Source organism: Solenopsis invicta, chromosome 16 (assembly GCF_016802725.1).
Source record: "Solenopsis invicta isolate M01_SB chromosome 16, UNIL_Sinv_3.0, whole genome shotgun sequence".
NCBI classification, from domain to species: Eukaryota; Metazoa; Arthropoda; class Insecta; order Hymenoptera; family Formicidae; genus Solenopsis; species Solenopsis invicta.
In genome coordinates, this window is record NC_052679.1 from 25,863,520 (window position 1) to 25,886,776 (window position 23,257).

Here is a 23,257-nt window from a genome sequence, read left to right on the forward strand (position 1 = left end):
GCTTGCTTCCTTTGTTGCGCAGAACTACAGAGTCTCCGCATTGCCTCTACCCCCAAAACCGTTGCAGCAGAAGCCAGGCAGAAACCCTTGCGGATACAGCTGTCGCATAGATGTCATTAATTTATTAAAAATTGCAATGGGCGTGTGGCTTCGAATCTATATTTTTAAAACTGTTGATATCGTTTTCTTACTATGAAGAAAGAAAATTTTATCCGTCAATGGATATTTTACGATCAATTGAATTGGTCATTTGAAAAACAGCACAAGTAAACAAAATCTTAGGTTTGAAGGATTGAAAAAAACTGTCTAATTTTTTTAACTGTAGCATTAAAAAGTAATAAAAAAGTCTGTCTCATTATCTTGTACGTTACACGAATGAAACTTATTATCGCGTGAATATTTTTATTAAGAGATTTAAGCTTGTTAGTATTAAACGATTAAATGGAACATTTCAGCGTATGCTCTTTGTAGATAGGGTATTTTATATTTCATAACTCACTGCGTGACTCTTGGATTTTTTTTAAGAATGTATCCATACTTTATCTCAAAGAGCTATTGGAAATGTGTTTTAATATATGTATATCTATACATTTTATATGTATAAAAATGAATACTAAAACTAATTTTTGAAAGGAGCTTTTTACCCTTAAGTACCAATTGTATACTAAAAATTTTGATTAGAATTCGAATTACAAGGAAAAAAACGTATCAAGAAGTATACATGCTTCTCGAAAAATAATTGTTGTATATAATTACTTTTAAAAATTAAAATTCAAGTAGTAGTATTTTTAATTAAAACAAAATTAAAATAAAAGTTTTTTATGTTAAATACTCATTTTTGATGTGGGTTAAAACAAAAAGCAACTACCACTTAGGTTAAAACAGAATTATTCTCTTGAGAATATTTGATCAAATTTAAGTTTTTTAATTAGTGAATTGAAGAGCTTTTTCAATTAGTTGTTATATCAATAATTAGATTTGTTAAAAATTTTACTAAAATTTAATAAGTTAACACAAGATTATAATTTTTATATTATCATACGCGATTTCTTAAATCGACGTACGAAAATCAACGTACTCGTATCTCTCTTGAGGTGGACTTTTATGACTGAAAATCGTCCTCTTCATTTGACACGCTCTATAATGATTCATGACTATCTTAGTAAAGATTTGTGTACTTTCAATGTTTTGTCATTGCCTTTTGTGTGAAATGAGAGAGATGGTGATCAATTAAAAATTTGATATGTTCTAGGTAGATTTAAATGTGGAAAGAATGTCATCCGCGCAACTCACACATGGCATCACGAGCATCACATGAAAATTATAGACTTTCGAATTTTATATCAGCTTTATGTAAAATCGCTTTATGTAAAATCGCTTTATGTTAAATCGAACTTTGCTTATTATTACAAATTTCACTCACTCGAGTAAAAAACAGTATTTATTCTTTTTACATACATTTTCTGGTCCCAGAATCTATTACAGAAACGATGGAAATAGTTTATGATACGATTTTAAACATATATATAGAGTCCACGAGATTCCGCTCTACTTCGTTCTTGATTTTGTCAACGATTTTCATTGGCATTTATCGCGATGGTAAACATGCTTGGTTGGCGTTCACTGCGCATCGCGGGATGCGATCCACCCTCGCGCTCGCGTCCCTCCTCGTCCCGAGACGACGCGGCGACGCCGCACTGTCATCGGCGTCGCGACGCAGGGTGGTAAGGCACACACAGCCTCCTGTCCTTTTCCAGATCGATCCGTCTGGCCGACAGGCAAAATCGCTAGAAAATCTTCGAGGCTAAGGTCTGCTATGTCAAAGAGCAACGGCACGTCCAACGTCGCTCGTTATGCCAAACTACCGAGGATCCATATTCGGTATGAATAGCTTGATACGCCATTAATTATTAGCGATTATTAGTGTGTGCGCTCTAATCTGCGAAGGGGGCGGGGGGTTTGCTTGTCTGTCATTATTCGAATGATAACTAATTCCCCCATGTGCTGGATATTTTTGCAGCACGCATGTCCAAATTCGGGACGTGATGCTGTCCGAGTTCTTTGTGACTTTAACTCTCTCAAGTGTTACATTTTTCTTACATTGACTCTACTCTGAGTGAAAATTTACGACTTACCCCAAATTACTTAAAAAATTGACAACTTCTTTAGCATTAAAACATTTTAAATATCTTTTTTCACTTTGTAGTTTACAAGAAAAACTAAATTAACACTTTAATGTGAACAATGTCCTATTGTTATTCTAGGCAATCAACATCTTAATAACGGAAACTGTACTAAAGTTAAATTAGCACTTTGGTGGAAATTCTTCTTCAACAATTCTCCATTCCAGAGTTATTACATGATCAACTGATATTTACAATTGATCGGCTGTTTTGCTTTTTTGCGAGTGAGACTGTAAAGTTCTATGTTACAATTAGATCGATCGTGCAATGTATTTTCGGGTACATTGAAGAAGATATCTCGAATCAATAGTATAGATACAATTAAGATATTTGGTTTTTCCTCAATACTCATATTAACTTGCGGTTTACGGTCGCAGGATAATGAAACAATTATTTTAGTGCACTTTATCATATTCATATGCAAAAATTAATTTATTTCTATTGAAAGAAAAGATTTCTATTAACTTCTATACAATCGTAATACAATATGGTTGTAGGGAGATAAAGGGACATTAAGAGATGGTAAAAATAAAAGCAGAGGATAATTGAAATGCGAGACACTAGAAATTCCATAATATGTATGCAAAAACATTAAATTCAACGTTAAATCTGAAAACTGCATTGCCCGATCAAATTATTTGATGTTCTTATTAAGAAAATTTCTTCATCTAAACAGTAAACTTTATCAAATTAGCACATTTTATATATCTCAACTCAAATGGTTTATTGAAATTTTTGTGTTAATTTAACACAAGATGAATATTGTTAGAAAGCAGACCAAATATTATGTAAAAAATTAACACACAAATATAATACAATTTGTTTCCAAATTGTAGAAGTATATTTCAGTAATATTAACATTTATAACATTTTTAATTGATACATATACTTAGTTTTTTCATTTATTTTAGAATTTATGTTGTGAAATTATTATTATTATTTTTATTACTCGTTCACTTTTATTAAGTGTGTTATTTTAACCCTAAGAATACTGAACATCAATTTGATACAAAACATTCAAATAATACATTCACATTATGTTAAATATTATTAAATTTAAATTACACTCGAATATCTTTGGGAGTTTTAATGTTTTAACGTAAATAAAAAATGTTTTTTTATTATGTGGAGCAGCAAAAAATACTAAAACTTCGTGAATTTTTTGAATAAACAGTAAGGTTTTCACAACTGATTTTTTTTGAGGAATTATTTTATGACATTTTAACAATATTTCAATAATTTTTGGAAAAACTTTTAATTTGTGAAATTAATATTATAATAATATTTATGATAAAATAACGTTAATAAAACGCAAAAAGAATTGCATTGAATAATAACCATACAATTGTACTTTGTTCGGTTGTCTGAAACAAATAAACATTGTATTTATTCTCCATATGAATGTAACTATTATTTGAACTAGAGTAGCTATCAGAAATACAAAACTAATAAAATGGCAGCTCATTAAAAAAACATTGCATTAAAAATTTTTTTAATTTGTAAAACGGAACGTCCATAACAACATATTTTTAACGAATCAAATTGATTCAGACATATCCAATGTTCATTTCCTTGAAATGAACATTCCTGTTGTCTTTTTGGATATGTATGTTGCGATTGCGAGCCTTTCTGATTCATTTTCGAAGAATTTTCGTATTCACTGCTCAAAATATGAAAGCGCGTTCTGCTCGATTAAGATTGGCTGGATAAGTTTAACGATTAGAAAAAGCTAATGTAAATTCCAGTTTTTATTTTCTAAAAAAAAAAAAAAAAAGAAAAACAAAGTTTTCTAGTTTAAATAAAACATTAAAATTTAGTAAAATTTTTATATCTCTTTTTAATGTTCTAACTGACAATGAATCTAAAGCAATAAAAGTATCACTTAATATACAACCCATACACTACAAAATATTTTTTAAATATTTAAAAAATATTTTAAATATTTAAAAAATATTTTAAATATTTAAAAAATATTTTATATAATGATTTAAATATTTGTATGTCCGTTAATACTGTCAAAAAAATATTTTCAGAAATATTCTGGCAATCATTAGCAGAAACCTTTTCAAAATATTGTTGAAACCTTTTTAAAATATTTCTCATGATATTTTTTGGAAATATTTTATAATATTGTGTGCTATATTGGAAGCTCGTTATACATATATATATATATATATATATATATATATATATATATATATATATATATATATATATAGTATATATTCTTGTCTAATTTTAATTAATTGCACTTTTTCGATTATAGATAGCAGCAATGAACATCAAACATGACAACGCCATCTTCGAACGACTCAACGAACTATACTTATCTCTTATGTGTTATTTTTGTTGTTGGACGACACAGTGACATATTACTATCGAATACTATAAGTTTGACGTAACGTTGCGGCGACGTGCTACCTATACATTCATTTTATGAAAAGCTGTCTTTAACGTCTGAATATGAGCACCGCGAAATAATTTTCTGGTATACATTTACATGTATATATAGAAATGTGATTCTTATCTATCCAATATATGCACAAGCAAGCAAATCTTCGACACTTGCGACGCAGAACCAAAGAGAGAGAGAGAGAGAGAGAGAGAAAAAGAAAGAAAAAAAAAGAAAGAAATCAAACGATTTGTTGTTTTATGTTTGAATAGTGCGACATGGTGCGACATTTAACTGTATATATAATTCCTATACTAACAAGTATACCGTTGATACTTGCACGATCAAAGATCAGATTTGTGACTAGGTGACTGCATCTTATTGAATAATGTTTCCGTTTAATACTTCACATCACACTGAGGTTGACTCTTTTGAGTTAAGTTCTACATGCGATGGAAAGAAAAATCTTTCGTTTCTCAGTTTTGGACCTGTTAAAATCGATATGATATAAATGTTTAAGTAATTAATTTAATATGCACGTAGAATTGACATTTGGAATGCTGAACCTCCTTTGAGTGATATAATTAGTTTATTGAATAAAGCACAATGGTTTAGTGCACAAACTGTCATTTAACTTTGTAAAACACACTCTATATACTGTACAAAAACCAAGCTAATTCTAAATGTAAATAAAAATTCAAATTTTTTCAGAAAGCTGTTGTATTTTTTCACATATTTTTTTTTATATTTGACACAATACTGATATGTTGGACTGATAAAATTATTAAAGTTAGATTATTAAATAAACTATATGTCAAAATGGTAGTGGTTTCGAAACAGTATTTGAAATTTTTGGAAGAAACTTCTTTTAACACCCTATGTCATTGAAATTAAGTCGTTTCAGATATGAGGCAAGTTTTGTAATCTATTGATTGATGAATTGCCCATAGTCGCACGAAAAGTTTTTGTCTTGCCATAATATAAGGGATTACCTCTTAAAATCTTTTAGGTTATCCTATAAAGCTGTATACTTATGTATTGGTTAAAAGTTTCAAGTTTCATTAAATTTCTTAGTAATAAGAGAAACATATTTATATTTACAACATATAAAAGAAATGTTATGCAATATTTTGTTTTACAGACTATATCCATAAAGCGAGTATGTGCAGAAAAAAAGTTCGAAGTGACAGACAATTTGACAACGTGGATTATACACAACTTACAGAAACCGATAATGGTTTCTTCGATTCCCAAGTGAGTTAAACAATATAGTAACTCAGTATTTATTATAAAGTATACTTTATTTACATTATTACTATACTTAAAAATTTATTATATTTTATTTCAAATTAATTAAAAAACTATTTTAAAAAATATATATATGTATTTCATGTGAGCAATAAAAAAATATTAAATTTTAAGTTTGTAAGCCCACCAGTGAAGATACCATGGAAGGCTATTACCTTAGCTGCTCTCCTATTTGTTGGAGGGACCATCATGCTCATTATGGGAAGCCTGATTGTGAGTGGACACATTGATTCAAAAGTAAGATTTATATTACTATGTTGGGTAGATTGTGTACAATTACAATTGTGTTGTGATAAATAATAATTTTAAAAAGATTCCACAGTCTTTTCATATAATATGAAAACTTGGTAAAATTTTGAGAATAAGTTTATAATTATTATATAGCTATTTCTGAATTTTTCAAAAATTTTTCACTGTATAATTTTCTTGAAATAATTTTTTAAAATATCATCGAGTCTGATGAGAAGAAGAGTTTTTAAGTAATTTAATCGTAAACAAACTATAACAATTCTTTCTAAATTTTGTTTACTGTTTATTATTTTGAAGATAATGTCAAAAATTCTTTTGTTAAACCTTATGTCCATGATGCTAGAAATTGATCCGAGATCGCAAAGAATAAATTGGCCAATCGTATTTCTGTTATCTGACTAATGCGATTGGTCCATTCTTTCTATTTGAAATCTTGGACTGATTTTTAGTATCGTGGCACAAGACTTTAAAAAATATTTGCGAATGAAAAATTATTCTCTTCTACTTTTTTTTAAGATGGAGAATCTTTTTAAAAGTATGAAAATGTACGATATTAACCGATTATTTTCATACCTATCAAAATTACATATCGTTAAAATAAAAATCATATTTATATTACAGTATTCAGATCGGATGTGGCCAGTGATAATTTTAGGGGCCTTGATGTTCATACCGGGGGCTTATCACATGAGGGTGGCTATCTTGGCGTATCAAAAAGTACCTGGTTATTCATTTGACGATATACCTGAGTTTGATTAGGATTTATGCAAATGTGCTGTACTTATCAATTTGAAAAATTAATTTATTAATGAGAAATCTTTTGTTATACACAGTAGATTAAGTTACATAAAAACAGAACATGTGGAAATATACAGGGTATCTGATAATTATCGACACAATGCTCGTAGGTAGATAGAGTGGACTAAACTGAACATAAAAGTCTTTTGTTATCTTGTAATTTTCGTAATAATTAACGAGAAATCAATTCACAAAGACTTACGAATCAATGTGTCCGTATGATTTTGCGAAAAGATATTGTCTGATGTTTATGAATATAGGCGAGCAGCAAAAGGAGCACTCTGTAAACAATGTGTCCTCGTGAATAGCATTGTTATTTATAAAGCCAAGAAATTGTAAATATTGGGTTATCTCTTGTCGACAAATCACGTGGATGCACGCTTATTCGTAGATGTTTATAAATTAAATTTCTCATTAGGCGATTTTTGGCGATCGTCTGGTATATGTACCAAGGTTATTATTGGTAGGGGTGGAGCTTGGTAGGTGGAGTCATTCTGGTACCTTGAACATTAGAATGTTCTGGTATACTTTGGTATACCTTGGTACATATATCAGACGATCGCCAAAAATCGCCTATTATTGCGGAAATCATGGTATAGAAAATGGCGCAAAAACTTTTTTGTTCTTAATTTAGTTCACTCTATGTATCAACCTATTAATATTATATTAATACTTATCAGATAATCTGTGTTCTTTTTTTCGTGTTGATATTTTGTATAAAATAGCGAAACAAAACACATTTATAACTACTTGTGATTATTACCACTGTGTTCTTTTATGCATAAAATATCTTCTTTGTATGTACACAAATGTCAAGAAACTATAATGCAACAGTCGATTATCAAAAATGATAAAAATAATTTTAAAATAAATTTGTCTGCATATAATTATAAAATATAAAAAGGTGTAATTTGAAATGTAGTATTTATTACGGAATTTTGAAATTATATGTTTACGTTCGTATTATTTTATCAAACCTGTTAAATATAGACTAACGTAAATTATGTGTGTACAAATATTCTTAACTTTATTTACTCGTATCTTTGTTTATTACGTATAATTTTATACATGTACAAAGTAAATAGATAATCATAAGTTTAGATAAAAATTTTTTTATGTATAAAATTACATGTGATATATTTATGTCTTTACACGATAAAATGATTAACAAAGTTACAAAAAATGTCTGTAATATAAAAAAATAATAAAAATTAATAAACAAAATTGTGTTTTTACAACAGTTTAAACTCGTATTTTAAGAAATAATGTAAAAGATTTTCAATAAAAATATATGGCATAAAATAACATTTTTCTTCAGTTTTTCAATAGAATTGTATCTCACTTTTCAGTACTGTCTTTCTTTTTAAATTTTCACTCAAAGTATTGGTTATTACCCATACAGCACTCTGTCCGAGAGATATCGCCGTGTTGCAAAGATGTCTCTCGGACGAGGTCTGGACATCAGTGCATCGATATTAATAAATAGATGTTAATTTGCATCTCGTAATGCACTATTGTCCAAAAGTAAAACATATCAATTACAGATATCAATTACAATGTTCGGTCTGTAAATAATGTATAACACTTCTGCTTTGTAATTTATATATTCGTCCTTTACCTGGCATTAATAATATGGGTGGATTAAATCGTTTTTTCAAAACGTTTCTAACTAATGTCTTTATATTTGTAATAACTTTATTATTATAATAGTTCTGCGATTCTGCGCAATAAAACTGCTCGTTAATCGATTTTATCTGTAAATTAATACCAGAAGATGTATGGTTGAAATACAATATAATTAGAATAGAAGGAATATTGTGTTGTTAGTACATGTCGATTAATGCCATGAATGTAAAATATTCTAAACACAATTTGTAAAAGTTATATTTATAAAAATGTGCTTACCTCCAAGATAATATACACTTTGATTTGGTGTGGTTTAACAAACTCAATTGCGTGACCGACATTTATTATAAGATTTTTTAACAATTGTAAAAATGTAAGATATATCTCTTCCTCTGTCAAATCAGTATTTATAATGATGTATGTTATTGGCCATACCTATATTGTGTGAATATATAATATATTAAGTAATTTAATAAATATTTATAATTTAATAGTAATTGTTAAGGAAAAAGAGAATATATCAAAATATTAAATACATTAGAGAAAAATATTTTTCATCAATCAAGTATATTCCTTATTAATCTATAAATAAAGTTAACTAATATATTTACCTTCACAGCAGGATAGATACCTACACCTTCTGCGTAATTGTATATCTGCCTGGCTAGATTTTCGTCCATGTGAATTAATGTTGAAATTAGCGCTCGACACGTCGCTGTATTTAACGCAAAAGTATATTTAAGTACTAAATTGGCCATCTCTGTGATTAAATTAGTATCTTTTCTTGACAAAAATAACACTATTAACTTGTCCACGTAACGAGATAAATCTAAAAACGATAAGAATAAATTTTATTGTTATAAATACTAGTAAAAATATGATATAATTATGGTACCAATTTATGATAAAAATACGAATCGCGAGAATATGTGCACGTAAAAATTCTACTTTACCTATTGGATAGTATTGACTGCATTGATCTTTAAGTAAAAATTGGAAAAGGCAGAAAGCATATTCGACAAACTCATTACAAAATGAATCCAATAGTATGTACATTATTTTGTTCCGTACGTGCTCATCGTTAATGGTACTTCTAACGTACCACTTATCACGACTAGTACATATAATATTTTTGTCTGAAAAAAATAATATATTAAGATATAAATAATATAGAATAATAAATAATATAAATATAAAATAAATAAAAGAGATAATTTAAAAAATATTTTATGTTGACTTTTTATAATTGACGATAAATTAATCATATTCACTAGGTTTGACGTTAAAAAATTTTATATTAATATTTATGAATACTTTTCTATTTATTGTCAAAATATTTTCCATAATTTACACGGTTAATATAATTAACTAACATTTTTAAAAAGATAATCTATTTCTATAGAGTAAACTCACATTTAAGTAAATCATATGCTTTTATTGCCTTTTTATTAGCTAAATAAATCTCAGCCGATAGTAAAAAATAATCGGCATTACAAGGTAAATCATGTACGTTGAGTGATTGAATCAACCACAGTGCAAGCCCCCAGGCCTCCGTGTCCACTAAACTGGTCAAAATGTTTAATCCTATGTTAAATAAGATTTTACCTAGAACGCCGAAGATATCCATGTGGACTGAAAGGCCCAAATGTGCGAATTAGGTAAGAATGTAAATAAAATTTGCAATCTAAAGTAGTTTACTAATATTTCATTTATTTTATTATAATATGTTACAACATGTAATACATAAAATATATATATCCATACATACACTGTAAGTTATTAAATCAATAAGGGATATATTTTTTTGTAGTTTGCATCAAATGAAAAAAATACTTTTTGGAACGTCGAAAAAAATATATAAAGTTAGCTGCTAGTATAAAATTATATTTTTTGTCATATATAACTCTCTCAATACTTAAAATCTACAAAATAATGTATACGTGCACTAATTTATATATAAGCTGTATTTCTATATATGGACACAAAAGTTGATCGTCTTCATATTACAACTACTTGAATCACTAAGATGACACGTGAATAACAAGGGACAGAAAGATTTAGAGAAGAGATAAATTGTTGAAGTTTGTATTTGTGTGTGTGTGCGTGTGCGTGCGCACACATATACATACATACATACATACATACATACATACATACATATATATATATATATATATATATATATATAGACACACAATCACACATATATATATATACATATACACAACTTATATTTTCTAACATTTCTACTTTAAGTATTTCATGTGGTATTAAAATATTTTTTACCTGCACGACGTACGATGTTTGCTAAGTGATACTCTGAACGTTTTACCTCTGTTTGAAGTATCTTACAACAAGAGCGAATGAATAATGTATTTTCATCCTGCTTTTCGGCATATTTTTTTAAAATTTCAATAACGTAATCATAATCTTGATGTAATAGTCCCTTTTTAAATCTGTCTAAATCAACATAAAATTTCCAGAGATGTTTATGATCTCTATAAACGGAACGTGCTTCGGGTAAATCATCTACAAAAAGATAATATATATAAAAAGATAATAAAAAATAATTGTATTATATATTAATTAAAAATAATATTTTATTTTATGCATTTTTTCTCATACAATTAACAATAAAATAAATAATTACCAATAGGTCGCATGATATATGCTTCTCCGTTTACTTCGGTTTCAAAGTCTTTAATTTTAGCTTTATCTGTAAAAATATCGTATCTTGGAAATTCTGTTTGTAATATATTTGTATTTCCATCGGGAGAAGCAATAGTTTCCGCTGAGTTTTCTCCAAAATTTTGAATTAATAATGTAGGATGTGAATTTTTTGTAACTTTTTCAGCTGATAAATTTTTAAAGCGTTCCAACATGTCTTTGTCCAATTGTGATATTAATATAGGAGAAACTTTGTCTATTAAATTACTGTTAACATCTTGAATGTCAATTGATTTTTTATTCTCTATGCATTCTAGCAATATTCTCTCGATAATACGTTTATTCAGTGGCAACCTCAAAATTAAAGTTTTTGCGGTATTCCAATATTCACCACGTTTGATGTACTTTTCAAAACATACTAATATATTCATGAGATTGTTTAAATCTTTGATGGAACTAATATATTCCACTATTCGAGTCACGATCGTTTTCAACGATAATTGGCGTTTCAATAGTTCTGTTATAACAATGTCAGTAATCTGCATTTTTAATGTCATTGTAAGCTCGTCCTTTAAGGAAACAGGACGAATTTCGTAAAACATTTGATATATCATTAAAATCTGATCAACAGTTAAGTTCTGTATTAAATCTGAATATATTGTTGTGCAAAAAAAATTGTAACCAAGATACAATGCTTCTTGCATTATATCTAGTATTGCTCCAAGATCATACAAACAAACCCTTTTAATGAGAGTCTGCATCTGAAATTTTATTATATCAATAATAGTATATAAATGATTATATAGGATATTCTGCAATAGATGAGAAAATTTAAGAAATGATTCTACATGATAAAATAAAATAAAAATCAAGAACTGTGTTCTTTTCTTATAAAATGTTTAAATATTCGTAAAAAGGTTTTAGATATAAGCTCCATGTTAGAAAGCGAAGTCATAAACTAAAGTCATTTCGCCTTCTGATATCAGTCTACTTATTATATCAGGGGCTTATAGTTAAAAATTAAAATCCAATATTTAGAATTTAAATTCATTTAAATTGATATAACTGATTACGCAAGACTGACCAACGGAAAAATTCTTTTATATAATTATCCACTTATGTATCACATACCATAAGACAGGATGGTTTACATAAATATGCGAAATCAGTAAAATTAGTAATTAAATTAGTACTGAAGAGAACTTGAAATATGAGCCAAAATGTTTGCGGATTTAAATGTATATGTTTTTTAGCGTTTGAGTAACGGCCTTGTCAATTGTTAATTAATAAAATTAAGTATTTTGTTATAAAGTTGAAGTTAATTTTGTATTACATGGAAACCTGGTACCGACTGTTACTGGCAATATTGATTACCTTAATTGAAATTGATTCGCAGAGTCTAATATTGAGTCAATTTTTAAATATTTATAATTAAAAAATGAAGTCTTGCAGTGTTATTTTTTATTTTCGCTTAATTTTATCATCTACTAATTTAAATTTTCTCGCTATTGTCAAACACTATCAAAATGGCGATTAGAAGGGGAGGGAAAAAAAACGCAAATAATTATACTTACAATGTGATTGAATTTACAATGTATTAATGACTTATTACAGGTACCTCTCTTCAATATAGAAAAACAATATCCCTTGAAAAAATTCATAATATTAATTTGTTTTGACTTTGGAGATTTTGATATCTCTTTGTTTTTTGTTTCAAATGATGTCACTTTTAATGTTTCAGGTATATCTGTGTTTATAGTCTGTCTGGATTTATTATTAACTTGTCTATTTGTCTCATCAGTTTTGTTCAATGTTTTTTCATTATTTTCTATATATTCTGCATACTCCTTATTAAATTCTGTCGCATTTTGCTTCACGTATTTATTAAAACTACTAGTAGTCATTATGTATGGTATTTCAGACTGTGGAGATTTATTCAGTCTAACTCGTTCATCACTTAGAAATATAGTTTCATAGCTATAAAAACAATTAAATTTTTAGTTTTCAGAGTATTACTTATAAAACAAATATTATCATTAAATTGCAGAGCTAGGTAAGTTAATAATTTTTTAAAACTAAAATAAGTTAAAGTTAATAGTTTTTAAAATTAATTTAGTTACGTTGCATGAACAAAAAACTAACTCTAAAATTTGCATTGAGTTTAAGTTATAATATTTTGAGAAAAACATTATTTATATCTATTAAATTAGAATATTAAATTAGAATTTTTTAAAATTTGATTTAAATAACAATGTAGATAATTGAATACATTTAATGTTTTATTTGTAAGTTTATGTAAAATAATAAAAAAATATTGTTTTTTAATGGAAATTTTTTCTTTTATATAAAAGTAAATTTTTAATATAACTCAGAAAATAAGTTAATAAATTAAAGTTTATGTTTGTTTACTTAAAATTAACCAAAATTAATTTAATGACTAAATTAAAAGTTATTAACTTTGTAACCTTGTAATGTAACTTTTAACTTCTTAATTAGTAACTAAATTAAAAGTTATTAACTTTATAACCTTATAATGTAACTTTTACCTTCTTTATTACCCAACTCTGTTAACTTGCAAAATATACTCAAACTTAAAAAAAAACTATAAACTTTTAGAAAGTTATAAAATATTACAATTCTATCCAATTTTTGGCCAATTTATACTTACAAATTTGTATCAAATGATTCTGCAAACAGAGAAATATAATCGCCATCATCATCATTATCGTCGTAATCGTCATTTTCTTTATTTTTTTTATTCATATGTTTCTTTTGTACATTAGTATTTTCATTACTTCTATCTATTTGACTTAGATGTTGTGTGTTTTCTGACGTGCTTAGTAATGTACTACTACTGTATGTATGATTGCTGCAAACTGAATTTATATGGATATCTTCCTCTTCATGTGAAGTTTTGCTAAAAGTTGGTTTTATCTCGAAAGAGAGTCTTTTCTCGTTTTTTGTTGTACTTATTGGAGTAATTATTTTTTCATATTTTTTATTTAAATCTATTGGCCCTACGCTATTTTTGTTCTTAAATTTATCTTTGTACACCGATAATTCGGGTAATTGTTTCGATCTTTTTTTATTCAAACGTTCGCGTAAGTCTTTTATTTGTTCAACATCATTTTTCTCGGATATATTTGATTCTGTTGTTGATACTGTCATATCGATACTTGAAGAATTATTAAATTGTTGGTGATCCAATGATTTAGCACATGTTACACTGTTTTGCCAAACGGTTCTATTTAATCTCTTTTTCTTATTGTTCAACTTTATGTCTACAGTATTTTCTTCTGCAATTCCTCGCTTTCGATTCTGTTTTGCAACCTTCTTTTTGCTAACAAAAATTAACGATCCGTTGATATTATAGTTTTCGTTTATATCCTTAACATTTGAAGTGTTTTCATTTATGTTTTTACCTTGTATGTTACTCTCGTGCTCATCATTATCTAATCTATTTGATTGTTCCTGGTGATTTAAAAAAATGTAGTTTTTATTCATTCCTGTCGTTTCAGCATTAACATTTATGTTATTTTTTTCTTCTATCAAAAAATCCAAGTTTTTGTGATCAACTTTTTGTGAAATTCTGTGAAGATTAATATTATCTATATTTTTGTTTGTTAAATCAATGTTATTGTTAAAAGCTGATGTAGATTCTGATATTTTTAACATATTGATTGATCTATTTATTTTAAGTGTGTCATATTTTTTTTCTGTGAGAATATTTGTAGAGTCGAGTATTGTATCACCATAGGAAACTTGTTTCGCATCGTTAATAGTATCACTATTTCCATTTTGTTCTAGTCTACTTTGTTCGACACTGCTCTTGTCACTTGTATTTACTTTCATAATTTTTATTGTACCTTTCGGTAAAATATGGTCCTCAGTTATTTTCGGTAAACTTTTTTTTGTTGTTTGTTTATTATTCGTCTTATTTACACTTTTTTTTTTGTTATTTGTTAGCAGATCAGGTACTATTTTCGTAATACAGTTAGTCTTGGACACTATTGGAGTAGATTTTGAAGCAATTGATTCTAAAACACCTGTTGTTACAGTATTACATGTAACGAGAGACATAGTTTTCTTACTCAAACATATTGTTGCATTTTTTTGACTTTCGCTTCCATTTATATTGTTACATGTAGTAAAAAAGTTATCAGAAAAATCTGCTGTATTAGATTTAAAATCTGCTTTAATGTCTTCAGATGTTTCAGAAATTTTCTCATGTTCTATATTTGTGTCAATTATATTTGAAGATAGAGCTAAAAAATAAAATATTAAATATTTTTTAATGAAACTTTTGATTTAAGAGAGCATATGCATCTAAACAGATCAAAACCTAACTTTGCAAATTTTTTGTGCTAAAAAAAAAAAGAAATCATGTTTTGCAAAGATTATAACTTTTTTTTGATATTCAAATTTTCTTAGATAAATAATATAAAATGGCATCGCTATTCAAATCTTTCTAAATCATGTTTTTATAACAATGAAGTTTACTTTGACACTACTGCTCTCACAAAACTCTTTAAAAAATAAAATGACAAGTTTTAAAGTTGAAATATAGATCTAGTGTTTGTCATATTTTGAAATATTATGTTTAAATAAAAATGACTGCTCAAAGTTAATTGTGGTTTTTCTGTAAATTTTGCTTTTTTGTGATTGCGATAAAGAATAAAATATTATGAAAAAGATCTTTCAAGCATTCATTTTTAGTGTTTAGAAGAAGTATGTAAAATTGCAAGTTAATCGATCAGGCTATCTTCAAGGTAGTAGTCACATGTTTTGAAAATTAAGTTAAATAATGATGCCATTATATATATATATATACATATATGTGTGTGTGTGTGTGTGTGTGTGCTTTAAATTAAAGTTTTATTTGTAAATTAAGTTTATATGAATTAACAAACAATGCTGATAATACATAATATAATTAAATTTATCATTTACCTGATTTATCAAACTGTAGCTTTCTTTTATATCCTAATTTACTCTTCTGTGCATTTGGTCTTTCATTACTAGGTTTTTTACTATTTGATGACAGAGTCTTTTTTTGTACAGAACTACAATATGTATAGGAAGATGTGCTAAATATTTCGTCGTTATTTTTATTTAAAGATGATTCGCTAATATCATATTTTACTTGCTGTTTTTGTGTTATAAATTCTGGTCGAACTATTTTACAAAATTGATTGTACGGCACGTCAACTGAAAACTTAATATTGTTACATTCTTCACTTTTCTTTTGAGCTAATCTTTTCAAACGACTTCTCGTTACACGAGTAGTTTTGTCCTCTGTATTATCTTCCCACATATTTTCCTTTGACATCCATACATTATTAGACAAATTGTCAGACATGTTACTACATGTCATATGTTCTAACTCTTCCTTCTTTTTTTTCGAGAAAGTCAAATGATGAAGCTGAACTAGATCCTTATCTAAAGCAATGTCATGTAATAAAACTGTACATGTGCGAAGTTGATCGTATAATACTTTTAACTTGTCACTATTTTTCACCCAAATGTGTTTTTTGCTTGCTTTTGCCATGTCTGTTGGATTAATAATACATACGTTGGTATTAACACTTAATGAAAACCAAGCTTACAAATTTCTTCTCTCAATGGGGATAAAATCCTTTACGCATCTAACTCGGAAGCGTGTGTTCTCGTCGCTCTAACTCTTTGAAGAACACTGCCACATATTTTTCTGTTACTCATCGTTGAACCAAGCAAGAACATCAGAAATGCGAGTCAACCTAGCAAAAATACATACATCAACGAGCATTTAATATGCTGAGCTTTTCCATCAACAATATTGTACATAGACATAGTGTAAGAACTGCACGATAGTTGGATAGAAATCTAGGTAGAACACAAAATCTTAATTCACAACTTTAATACAATGAATTCTTGATCAGCAGTGATATTTTAGTTTACCAATCATCTTAAAATCATTACAAAATCGTCATCCAAAGTACATCAAGTGAGACCACAACGGATTTCTCCTACACGACTTATACTCGATGTCCACTCGATCTTATTATGATTTCATGTTCTACCCGGCAAAGGAATATTACGGTACACAGTAAGCGGCCATTAGACTAGATTCTCTTTCATTCTTTTCACGTTAAGTATCTTCTCGACAAGTTGACGATTTTCGTTTCGATAACGTGTATGTAAGCATAACATTACTCTCGTATCTGTTACCTGCGTCCAGAAATATATGCATACACACATTGCACGTATGTATCTCTCAAGGAAAAGTCTGGAAGATGATAAGGGCACACGAATTACACTATCAATCGCGGATTGAATCGCAACAAACATCTTCCTTTCTTCCTGCGTCCTCCTATCGTTCACCGCGAAAATATTCAAGCGCTCACTTCGAGAATCGCAAGCGTTGCTATCGATATTTAGCGACATCAGCGCCTCAGTCATATATGGGTGTGAACTGTGAACTTATAGCGTTTTTCATTGAGAAAACTAGTGCGCACTGAATGTGCACTTGCTGCAGGTAATTTGGCGTTTCCGTTGGCACCGTCATCGCGCGAACCGAAACATCCAACCGTTTGTTTTCTGTTCCTGAACTCCCTGAATTAGTGTGCACTTAAAATGAAATAGATTCCCCACCCGAGTGCACCCAGGCACCTAAAGAGCGTTCAGATTCCTTTAGAGTGCCCCTACCGGACATTAGGTGGGTCGTTCACTTTATCACTCTGTCTATCCCGAGAGAGTGGAAAAACCACATGGGTCCTTAAGCCGGGTGAAACGGGTGGGTGACGTAAAGGTGCGTTCCAAAATGTATCGCTATAAAAATTTCTATATATTTGTGATAAAGCTCGTATATTTAAAACAAATTTAAAATAAAAAAATAAATTTAATTTAAAATATTATAGTAAATAAAAATTAAAATGTATAAATAGAATAAAGAAAAACGTTAATAACCAAGTAAAGTTTAAACGTTTTGTTTATTATTCTGTTTATTTAATTACAGATTAATAAATATTAATCTTTTATTCTATTAATGTAAGGTTTCTTGGTCTACAGTCTCACAAAACCGTTATATAAATATTTATATTTGAGATTATTATGTTAAAGATTTTTAGTATTATTAAATATTTTCTGATACTAATAAAATATACTGTTTGTTTTCTGTTCCTGAACTCCCTGAATTAGTGTGCACTTAAAGTGAAATAGATATATATTTGAAAGTTAGTGAAAACAAGAAGGAACGTTCCAATGCAGTCTAGTGCAGGAATAGAAAACAAGCCTATACATATAATAGATGATATGCGCAATATATATCTTCATCTAATTTGTTAAAATAAAAATTTATTTTCATTGTTTAAATTGATTCGTCCTATTCTACTAACATTTAATTTTCATCTACTTTAGCTATATTGATAAAAATATTCATAGTAAAATATTTATGTATTATCTTTATCGTTTATCTTAATTTATTATGTAATTTATTCCGAATCTGAGATATTTATGTTACTATTTATCAGCGTTATTTGCTAAACACACCCAATGTTTGAAAGTGCGTTCAGATTCCATAAACCACTAGGGAGCTTTTCATTAGCTCCGCCCATTTACCCAGTCACCCAGAGATCACTCACCGGGTGGAGAATCTGAACGCAGCCTAAAATGAAATAGATATATATTTAAAAGTTAGTGAAAGCAAGAAGGAACGTTCCAGTGCAGTCTAGTGTAGGAATAGAAAACAAGCCTCAATTGTCAGCGGCGAGTGCACACTCAGTGCGCACTAGTTTTCCCAATGAAAAACGCTATTAGAGAGACGATGAGCATAGCTTATATGGATAGAAGGAACAAAGAAATCCGATATCGGAAAACAGAATAGCATTGCAATAAAATTTTTAACAAATTAAAATTATGCGTTTGTTGCCTTGTTATTATGTTACTTCTATCGCTATTACCTTGCATTGTGCAAGGGGCATTCAGGGGCATTATAGGCAAGAACGCGCATGCGTCGGAGAATGGAGCGTTCACTGGTTCACACTTCACTGCAAAAATTTACGATCAAATATACCGTATTGATCATCGATAAACTGTGGGTGCTTTCCAGCTACGACACAAGTCGACACTGTGTAACACAGTGTCCATTAGTGTGAGTGAAACAACTAAAATTTTCTCTCTTACACTAATGGACACTGTGTTACACAGTGTCGATTTGTGTCGTAGCTGGAAAGCACCCTGTATTCATCGTGTGCTTCTCAACGAACTTTATCATACTATGTAAAGAGGGCGTTGACAAGCTCTTCAAAATTTCTCGCGAACTCGAGAAAATCCCTGCAAGATCGACCATTAATAATTATCTGTTGTGTTTTATGTCATTACTGGTCATTACACGCGATCGTTGTATGTACAATCGTACGCGGACGCAACGGCTTGATATGATATTTTGTTGTTCGCTAAAACAGTTGGAAATCGCATATTTTAGTCTGGTTAGGGATTAGAAATCGTGTTTATTTTGTCAAGTATGGACTATAAGGATGAGCAGCGTAACGAGATCGAGGCTTTGGAGTCGATTTATTGCGGGGAGTTGGAAAGTACGTATCGTCAAGATTCTAACCTATAAACTCGTGTGCTTGATAGAAGCAGACGAGATTAAGGGGATTACTCAATGTCACAAAAGGAGTACGATTTCCGTAGAAAATGTTAACGAAGGAGACAATTAAAAAGAAGATTCAAAATTTCTCAAATTAAAATCCTGTAATTATCATATAAATTATTTTATTAGAATATATTTATAACATGTTTCATTTTCTTTTCATATTTTTTTTTACATAAAACCTAGCAAACATAAGGATAATATCATGTAATATATACGTGTGTTATATAGCATTACATCTTAGCATTATATTTGGTGTTTGCTGAAAATGATTAATTATTTTACTTTTATCGTAACACTTTACAATTTCTATTGTTAATTTTACCATTATCAAATTTTTCACAATTTAATATTCTCTTTTGATGTCACATATAGATATTATTTTCTAGTATTCTTTGTATAAAACTGAAGATTAAAATTAAAAATTATATAAATTGGATTCTTTCAAAATAGGACGTTTGGTAATCCTAAAGATGTACTACCTAATGATAATGTTGAATTTTCAATAATAAAAATTAATGGTTTTTGTTGAATAAATGTAAGCATGTATATATATCACATAGTTTTAGCGACGGAACCGTTTTATGTATTTGCCATACCAATCAAGACAGAGGAGTATGAACCAGAAACTGTTAATGGTCTCAGTTGTCGATTAGAATTTACATATACGTCCAAGTATCCAGACGAGCCACTACTCATATCAATTGTGCAGCAAGAGAATTTCGAGGATGGAGATGATGAGAAATTAAAGGCACATCTAATAGAACAGATGAATGAAAATCTTGGAATGGTAATGGTTTTTACACTGGTCAGTGCAGCTCAAGAATGGCTCAATGTACAGTGGGACAAGATAAAACTGAGAAGAGAAGAGACTGCGGCACAAAAACTGAAGGAGGAAGAGGAGGCAGAAAGGGTAAGACTAGTGTAATTAGTCTGGAAAGATTCTGGGAAATTTGGAAAAAAAAAAAATTTTTTTTTCTGGTTTCTTTTTTCATATTTTTTTAGTTTTGTTCAATTTAGATAATCATCTTTGTTGTATGTCAATAGTTTTAAGATTTTTTTTCATGTTTAAAGACTAATAAATAATTCAATAAAATCCACTATATAATTATCACATTCTGTATTTTTAACAAAAGAACGAGGAAACTAGAGATTTCTCTTAAATTTTATTTCTCCAGAAAATTAGGAACGCTTAGTATCTTATTATCATAGTTATCTTTTTCGATTTTATTTGTGTCTAAAATATTGAAAAAACTGGCTAAGACATTCCAAATATATTCACACAAACGATAATTGTAATGGCTTTTTTTTTGCTTTTATAGAGACGATTTGAGGGAACTCGCGTAACTGTGGAATCTTTCCTAAGTTGGAAAGAAAAATTTGATGAAGAAATGGGCTACACGAAACGGAGAGAATTGGCGGATCGCGAGGGCAAAAAGTTAACAGGCAGAGAATTATTTATGACCGACAAGACGTTGGATCAGTCGGATCTTAAATTCTTAGATGATGGTAAGTTATTACGTTTTGTCTTTCAATTGTTTTAAGTTCTCCAATTTTTTCTACATAAGAACTTGATTAAATTTTGAGAATAATTTTATGATTAGTATATAGATATTTCTGAATTTTTTCAAACTTTTTGATCATATTGTTTCTTTTAAATAACTTTAAAATGCTTTATAGAAAGAAGAGTTACGAGTAATTTTATTACAAACAAAATATGTAAAAATTGTAAAAAGCTATATTCACAAGAAAGAATAGAGTTTAAAGAACATTAAAAATAAAAAATGTAGTTTTACCGTATTATTTTTGTGTATCTGAAATGTTTATGAATTATATAATATCTGAATATGTCATACAAATAAAAAATGTAGCAACATTTATTATTACATTTAAATTATTATTATAAACAACTTCTCAATTTTTTCTATATCAATATTTATTAATATTATAAAGAAAATCTTTTTACATAACAAATTGTTTTTATTGGTTAAATTTTTTTATTATTTACTATTTTGAAGATGGTCAAAAGTTCCTATAATATTAAAAGATATATGTGAAGATATATACAGATATAAAGGAAAAGTTACAGAACTTCTATTTTTTAAAAGCTGAAGAACTTTTTAAAATCTGACTTTTATTCTATAAGACATTCTATATTGATATTACGTATCAACTTTGATCACATAGGTGATGCTGTAAAAGTAGATGAGAGTTTGTTCCAAAACCTAGACGATTTGGATTTAGATGATGAGGATGACCCAGACTATGATCCAAATATCTCGGATGATAGTGCCTAAACAAGCTTGATTCAGTAGCCACCAAAGTTACATGTAGAAAAAATTAAATTTGAGAAATTTACTAAATTATTACAAAGGGAAAAAGGAAAAATGAGTAAAATGTAAAATCGCACCCTTGCGAAAAAAGTGATACAAATTGAAAATAGTCCTTGTTCAAGGAGGAAAAAAAAATTGTATATCTTAATTACGAATCTTAATTATACATTATTTACGACAGAATTAAATTAATTTAATTAATAAGTCAAACGATTTAGAGCTAATTAAAAACTGCTCGTTCAAGTTTTCTAAAAGTAATGTAGATATTTTATTGTAACATTATATTAGACCTTAAAAATCATACTTTTTGACGCGCGTCATTTTTCCCGTTTTTTTTTTTTTAATGACTTGCGATTTTTCTTGCGGGTATGCGATATACTGAAATATATATTTTAAGTTCTAGAATTTCTCTTGCAAGCTCTTAATGCTGTATTTAGTAAAAAATGTCAGTGATAAATGAGTCATCAATGGTTGAAACAGAAAACATAATATTTCTTCAACCAGTTTTATTAGAAGATAAATCACACAATGGAATATTTAAGGAATGAAATAATTTTTATACTTATGTATATATAAGTTATGTTTATAAGTTTTGAATTATATTAAAAAACTTATATCTCGTATTAATATTCTTTTACCCTACTTTTTTGCATATTAATCACACAATAGGAATGGTATACAAGATAAATATACGTTACTAACACATAATAACACGTAATAACGACCAAAATTTAACATTTATTCATAAGCTTTTAACATTATAATACATAATTCGTAGTCATTCAAAAACATTCATGATTTGAGTAGAATTATTTATGATACGCTTTTTTGTACATAAATTGCACAGACCTATAAAGTTTCTTATTTCGTGATAGTAATTAATAAAATCTAATTACCTCTAAAATCTAATTATGTTATCAATAAATACTTACATTTCATGTAACATAGGTGCTTTTTGTCAGAAATTTATTATATAGATCTCTTAGTATTTTTCCATTGGATACATACAAGAATGCGTATCATAACGAAATTATTGATATAACAGTTTTCCTTTTTCTGATACTTTTTT

At 28.3% G+C, this 23,257-nt stretch overlaps 3 protein-coding genes across 8 annotated transcripts; 2 read left to right on the plus strand and 1 right to left on the minus strand.

Moving 5' to 3' along the window:
- The first annotated feature begins 1,665 nt into the window (after positions 1 to 1,665).
- Positions 1,666 to 8,154, plus strand: LOC105193857 (transmembrane protein 230). Of its 4 annotated transcripts, XM_026135153.2 has the most exons (5): positions 1,670 to 1,881; positions 4,450 to 4,671; positions 5,717 to 5,829; positions 5,998 to 6,120; positions 6,754 to 8,154. In XM_026135153.2, exons 3-5 carry the CDS (start codon positions 5,737 to 5,739, stop codon positions 6,889 to 6,891), a joined length of 354 nt encoding a protein of 117 aa, XP_025990938.1. In that variant the 5' UTR covers positions 1,670 to 1,881; positions 4,450 to 4,671; positions 5,717 to 5,736; the 3' UTR covers positions 6,892 to 8,154. The 4 variants fall into 4 exon arrangements, with proteins under 4 accessions (XP_011156801.1, XP_025990938.1, XP_039314565.1 ...); XM_011158499.3 differs by lacking the exon at positions 4,450 to 4,671 and having other exon boundaries at positions 1,666 to 1,881; XM_039458631.1 differs by lacking the exons at positions 1,670 to 1,881; positions 4,450 to 4,671 and adding an exon at positions 4,678 to 4,942.
- Positions 7,857 to 19,351, minus strand: LOC105193856. Of its 3 annotated transcripts, XM_039458625.1 has the most exons (13): positions 19,161 to 19,351; positions 17,431 to 17,681; positions 16,174 to 16,979; positions 13,892 to 15,488; positions 12,798 to 13,200; positions 11,207 to 11,984; positions 10,843 to 11,085; positions 9,970 to 10,188; positions 9,510 to 9,692; positions 9,168 to 9,385; positions 8,836 to 8,991; positions 8,549 to 8,684; positions 7,857 to 8,441 (listed from the first exon to the last, which is right to left on the minus strand). In XM_039458625.1, the coding sequence occupies exons 3-13, from the start codon at positions 16,769 to 16,771 to the stop codon at positions 8,392 to 8,394; spliced, it is 4,581 nt and encodes a 1,526-aa protein (XP_039314559.1). In that variant the 5' UTR covers positions 16,772 to 16,979; positions 17,431 to 17,681; positions 19,161 to 19,351; the 3' UTR covers positions 7,857 to 8,391. The 3 variants fall into 3 exon arrangements, with proteins under 3 accessions (XP_039314559.1, XP_039314557.1, XP_039314556.1); XM_039458623.1 differs by having other exon boundaries at positions 7,857 to 8,684; positions 17,431 to 17,674; XM_039458622.1 differs by having other exon boundaries at positions 7,857 to 8,684.
- Positions 19,352 to 19,411: 60 nt separating this feature from the next.
- LOC105193858 (RWD domain-containing protein 1) lies at positions 19,412 to 22,802 on the plus strand. Its single transcript, XM_011158503.3, has 4 exons — positions 19,412 to 19,793; positions 20,419 to 20,768; positions 21,178 to 21,364; positions 22,043 to 22,802. The coding sequence occupies exons 1-4, from the start codon at positions 19,724 to 19,726 to the stop codon at positions 22,150 to 22,152; spliced, it is 717 nt and encodes a 238-aa protein (XP_011156805.1). The 5' UTR covers positions 19,412 to 19,723; the 3' UTR covers positions 22,153 to 22,802.
- Positions 22,803 to 23,257: the final 455 nt, after the last annotated feature.

Bases quoted from the DNA above. Each gene is read 5' to 3' on its own strand.
- LOC105193857 (XM_011158499.3), top strand. From the start codon at position 1,854: ATGCCAAACTACCGAGGATCCATATTCG. The intron at 1,882-5,716 runs GTATGAATAGCT...TTTGTTTTACAG, and splicing joins CTACCGAGGATCCATATTCG to ACTATATCCATAAAGCGAGT. The intron at 5,830-5,997 runs GTGAGTTAAACA...TTAAATTTTAAG, and splicing joins ATGGTTTCTTCGATTCCCAA to TTTGTAAGCCCACCAGTGAA.
- LOC105193856 (XM_039458623.1), bottom strand. From the start codon at position 16,771: ATGGCAAAAGCAAGCAAAAAACACATTTGGGTGAAAAATAGTGACAAG. The intron at 11,985-12,797 runs GTAAGTATAATT...ATAAAATTTCAG, and splicing joins ATTGTAAATTCAATCACATT to ATGCAGACTCTCATTAAAAG. The intron at 9,386-9,509 runs GTAAAGTAGAAT...TATCGTTTTTAG, and splicing joins CAGTCAATACTATCCAATAG to ATTTATCTCGTTACGTGGAC.
- LOC105193858 (XM_011158503.3), top strand. From the start codon at position 19,724: ATGGACTATAAGGATGAGCAGCGTAACGAGATCGAGGCTTTGGAGTCG. The intron at 19,794-20,418 runs GTACGTATCGTC...TATATCACATAG, and splicing joins TTATTGCGGGGAGTTGGAAA to TTTTAGCGACGGAACCGTTT. The intron at 20,769-21,177 runs GTAAGACTAGTG...TTGCTTTTATAG, and splicing joins AGGAAGAGGAGGCAGAAAGG to AGACGATTTGAGGGAACTCG.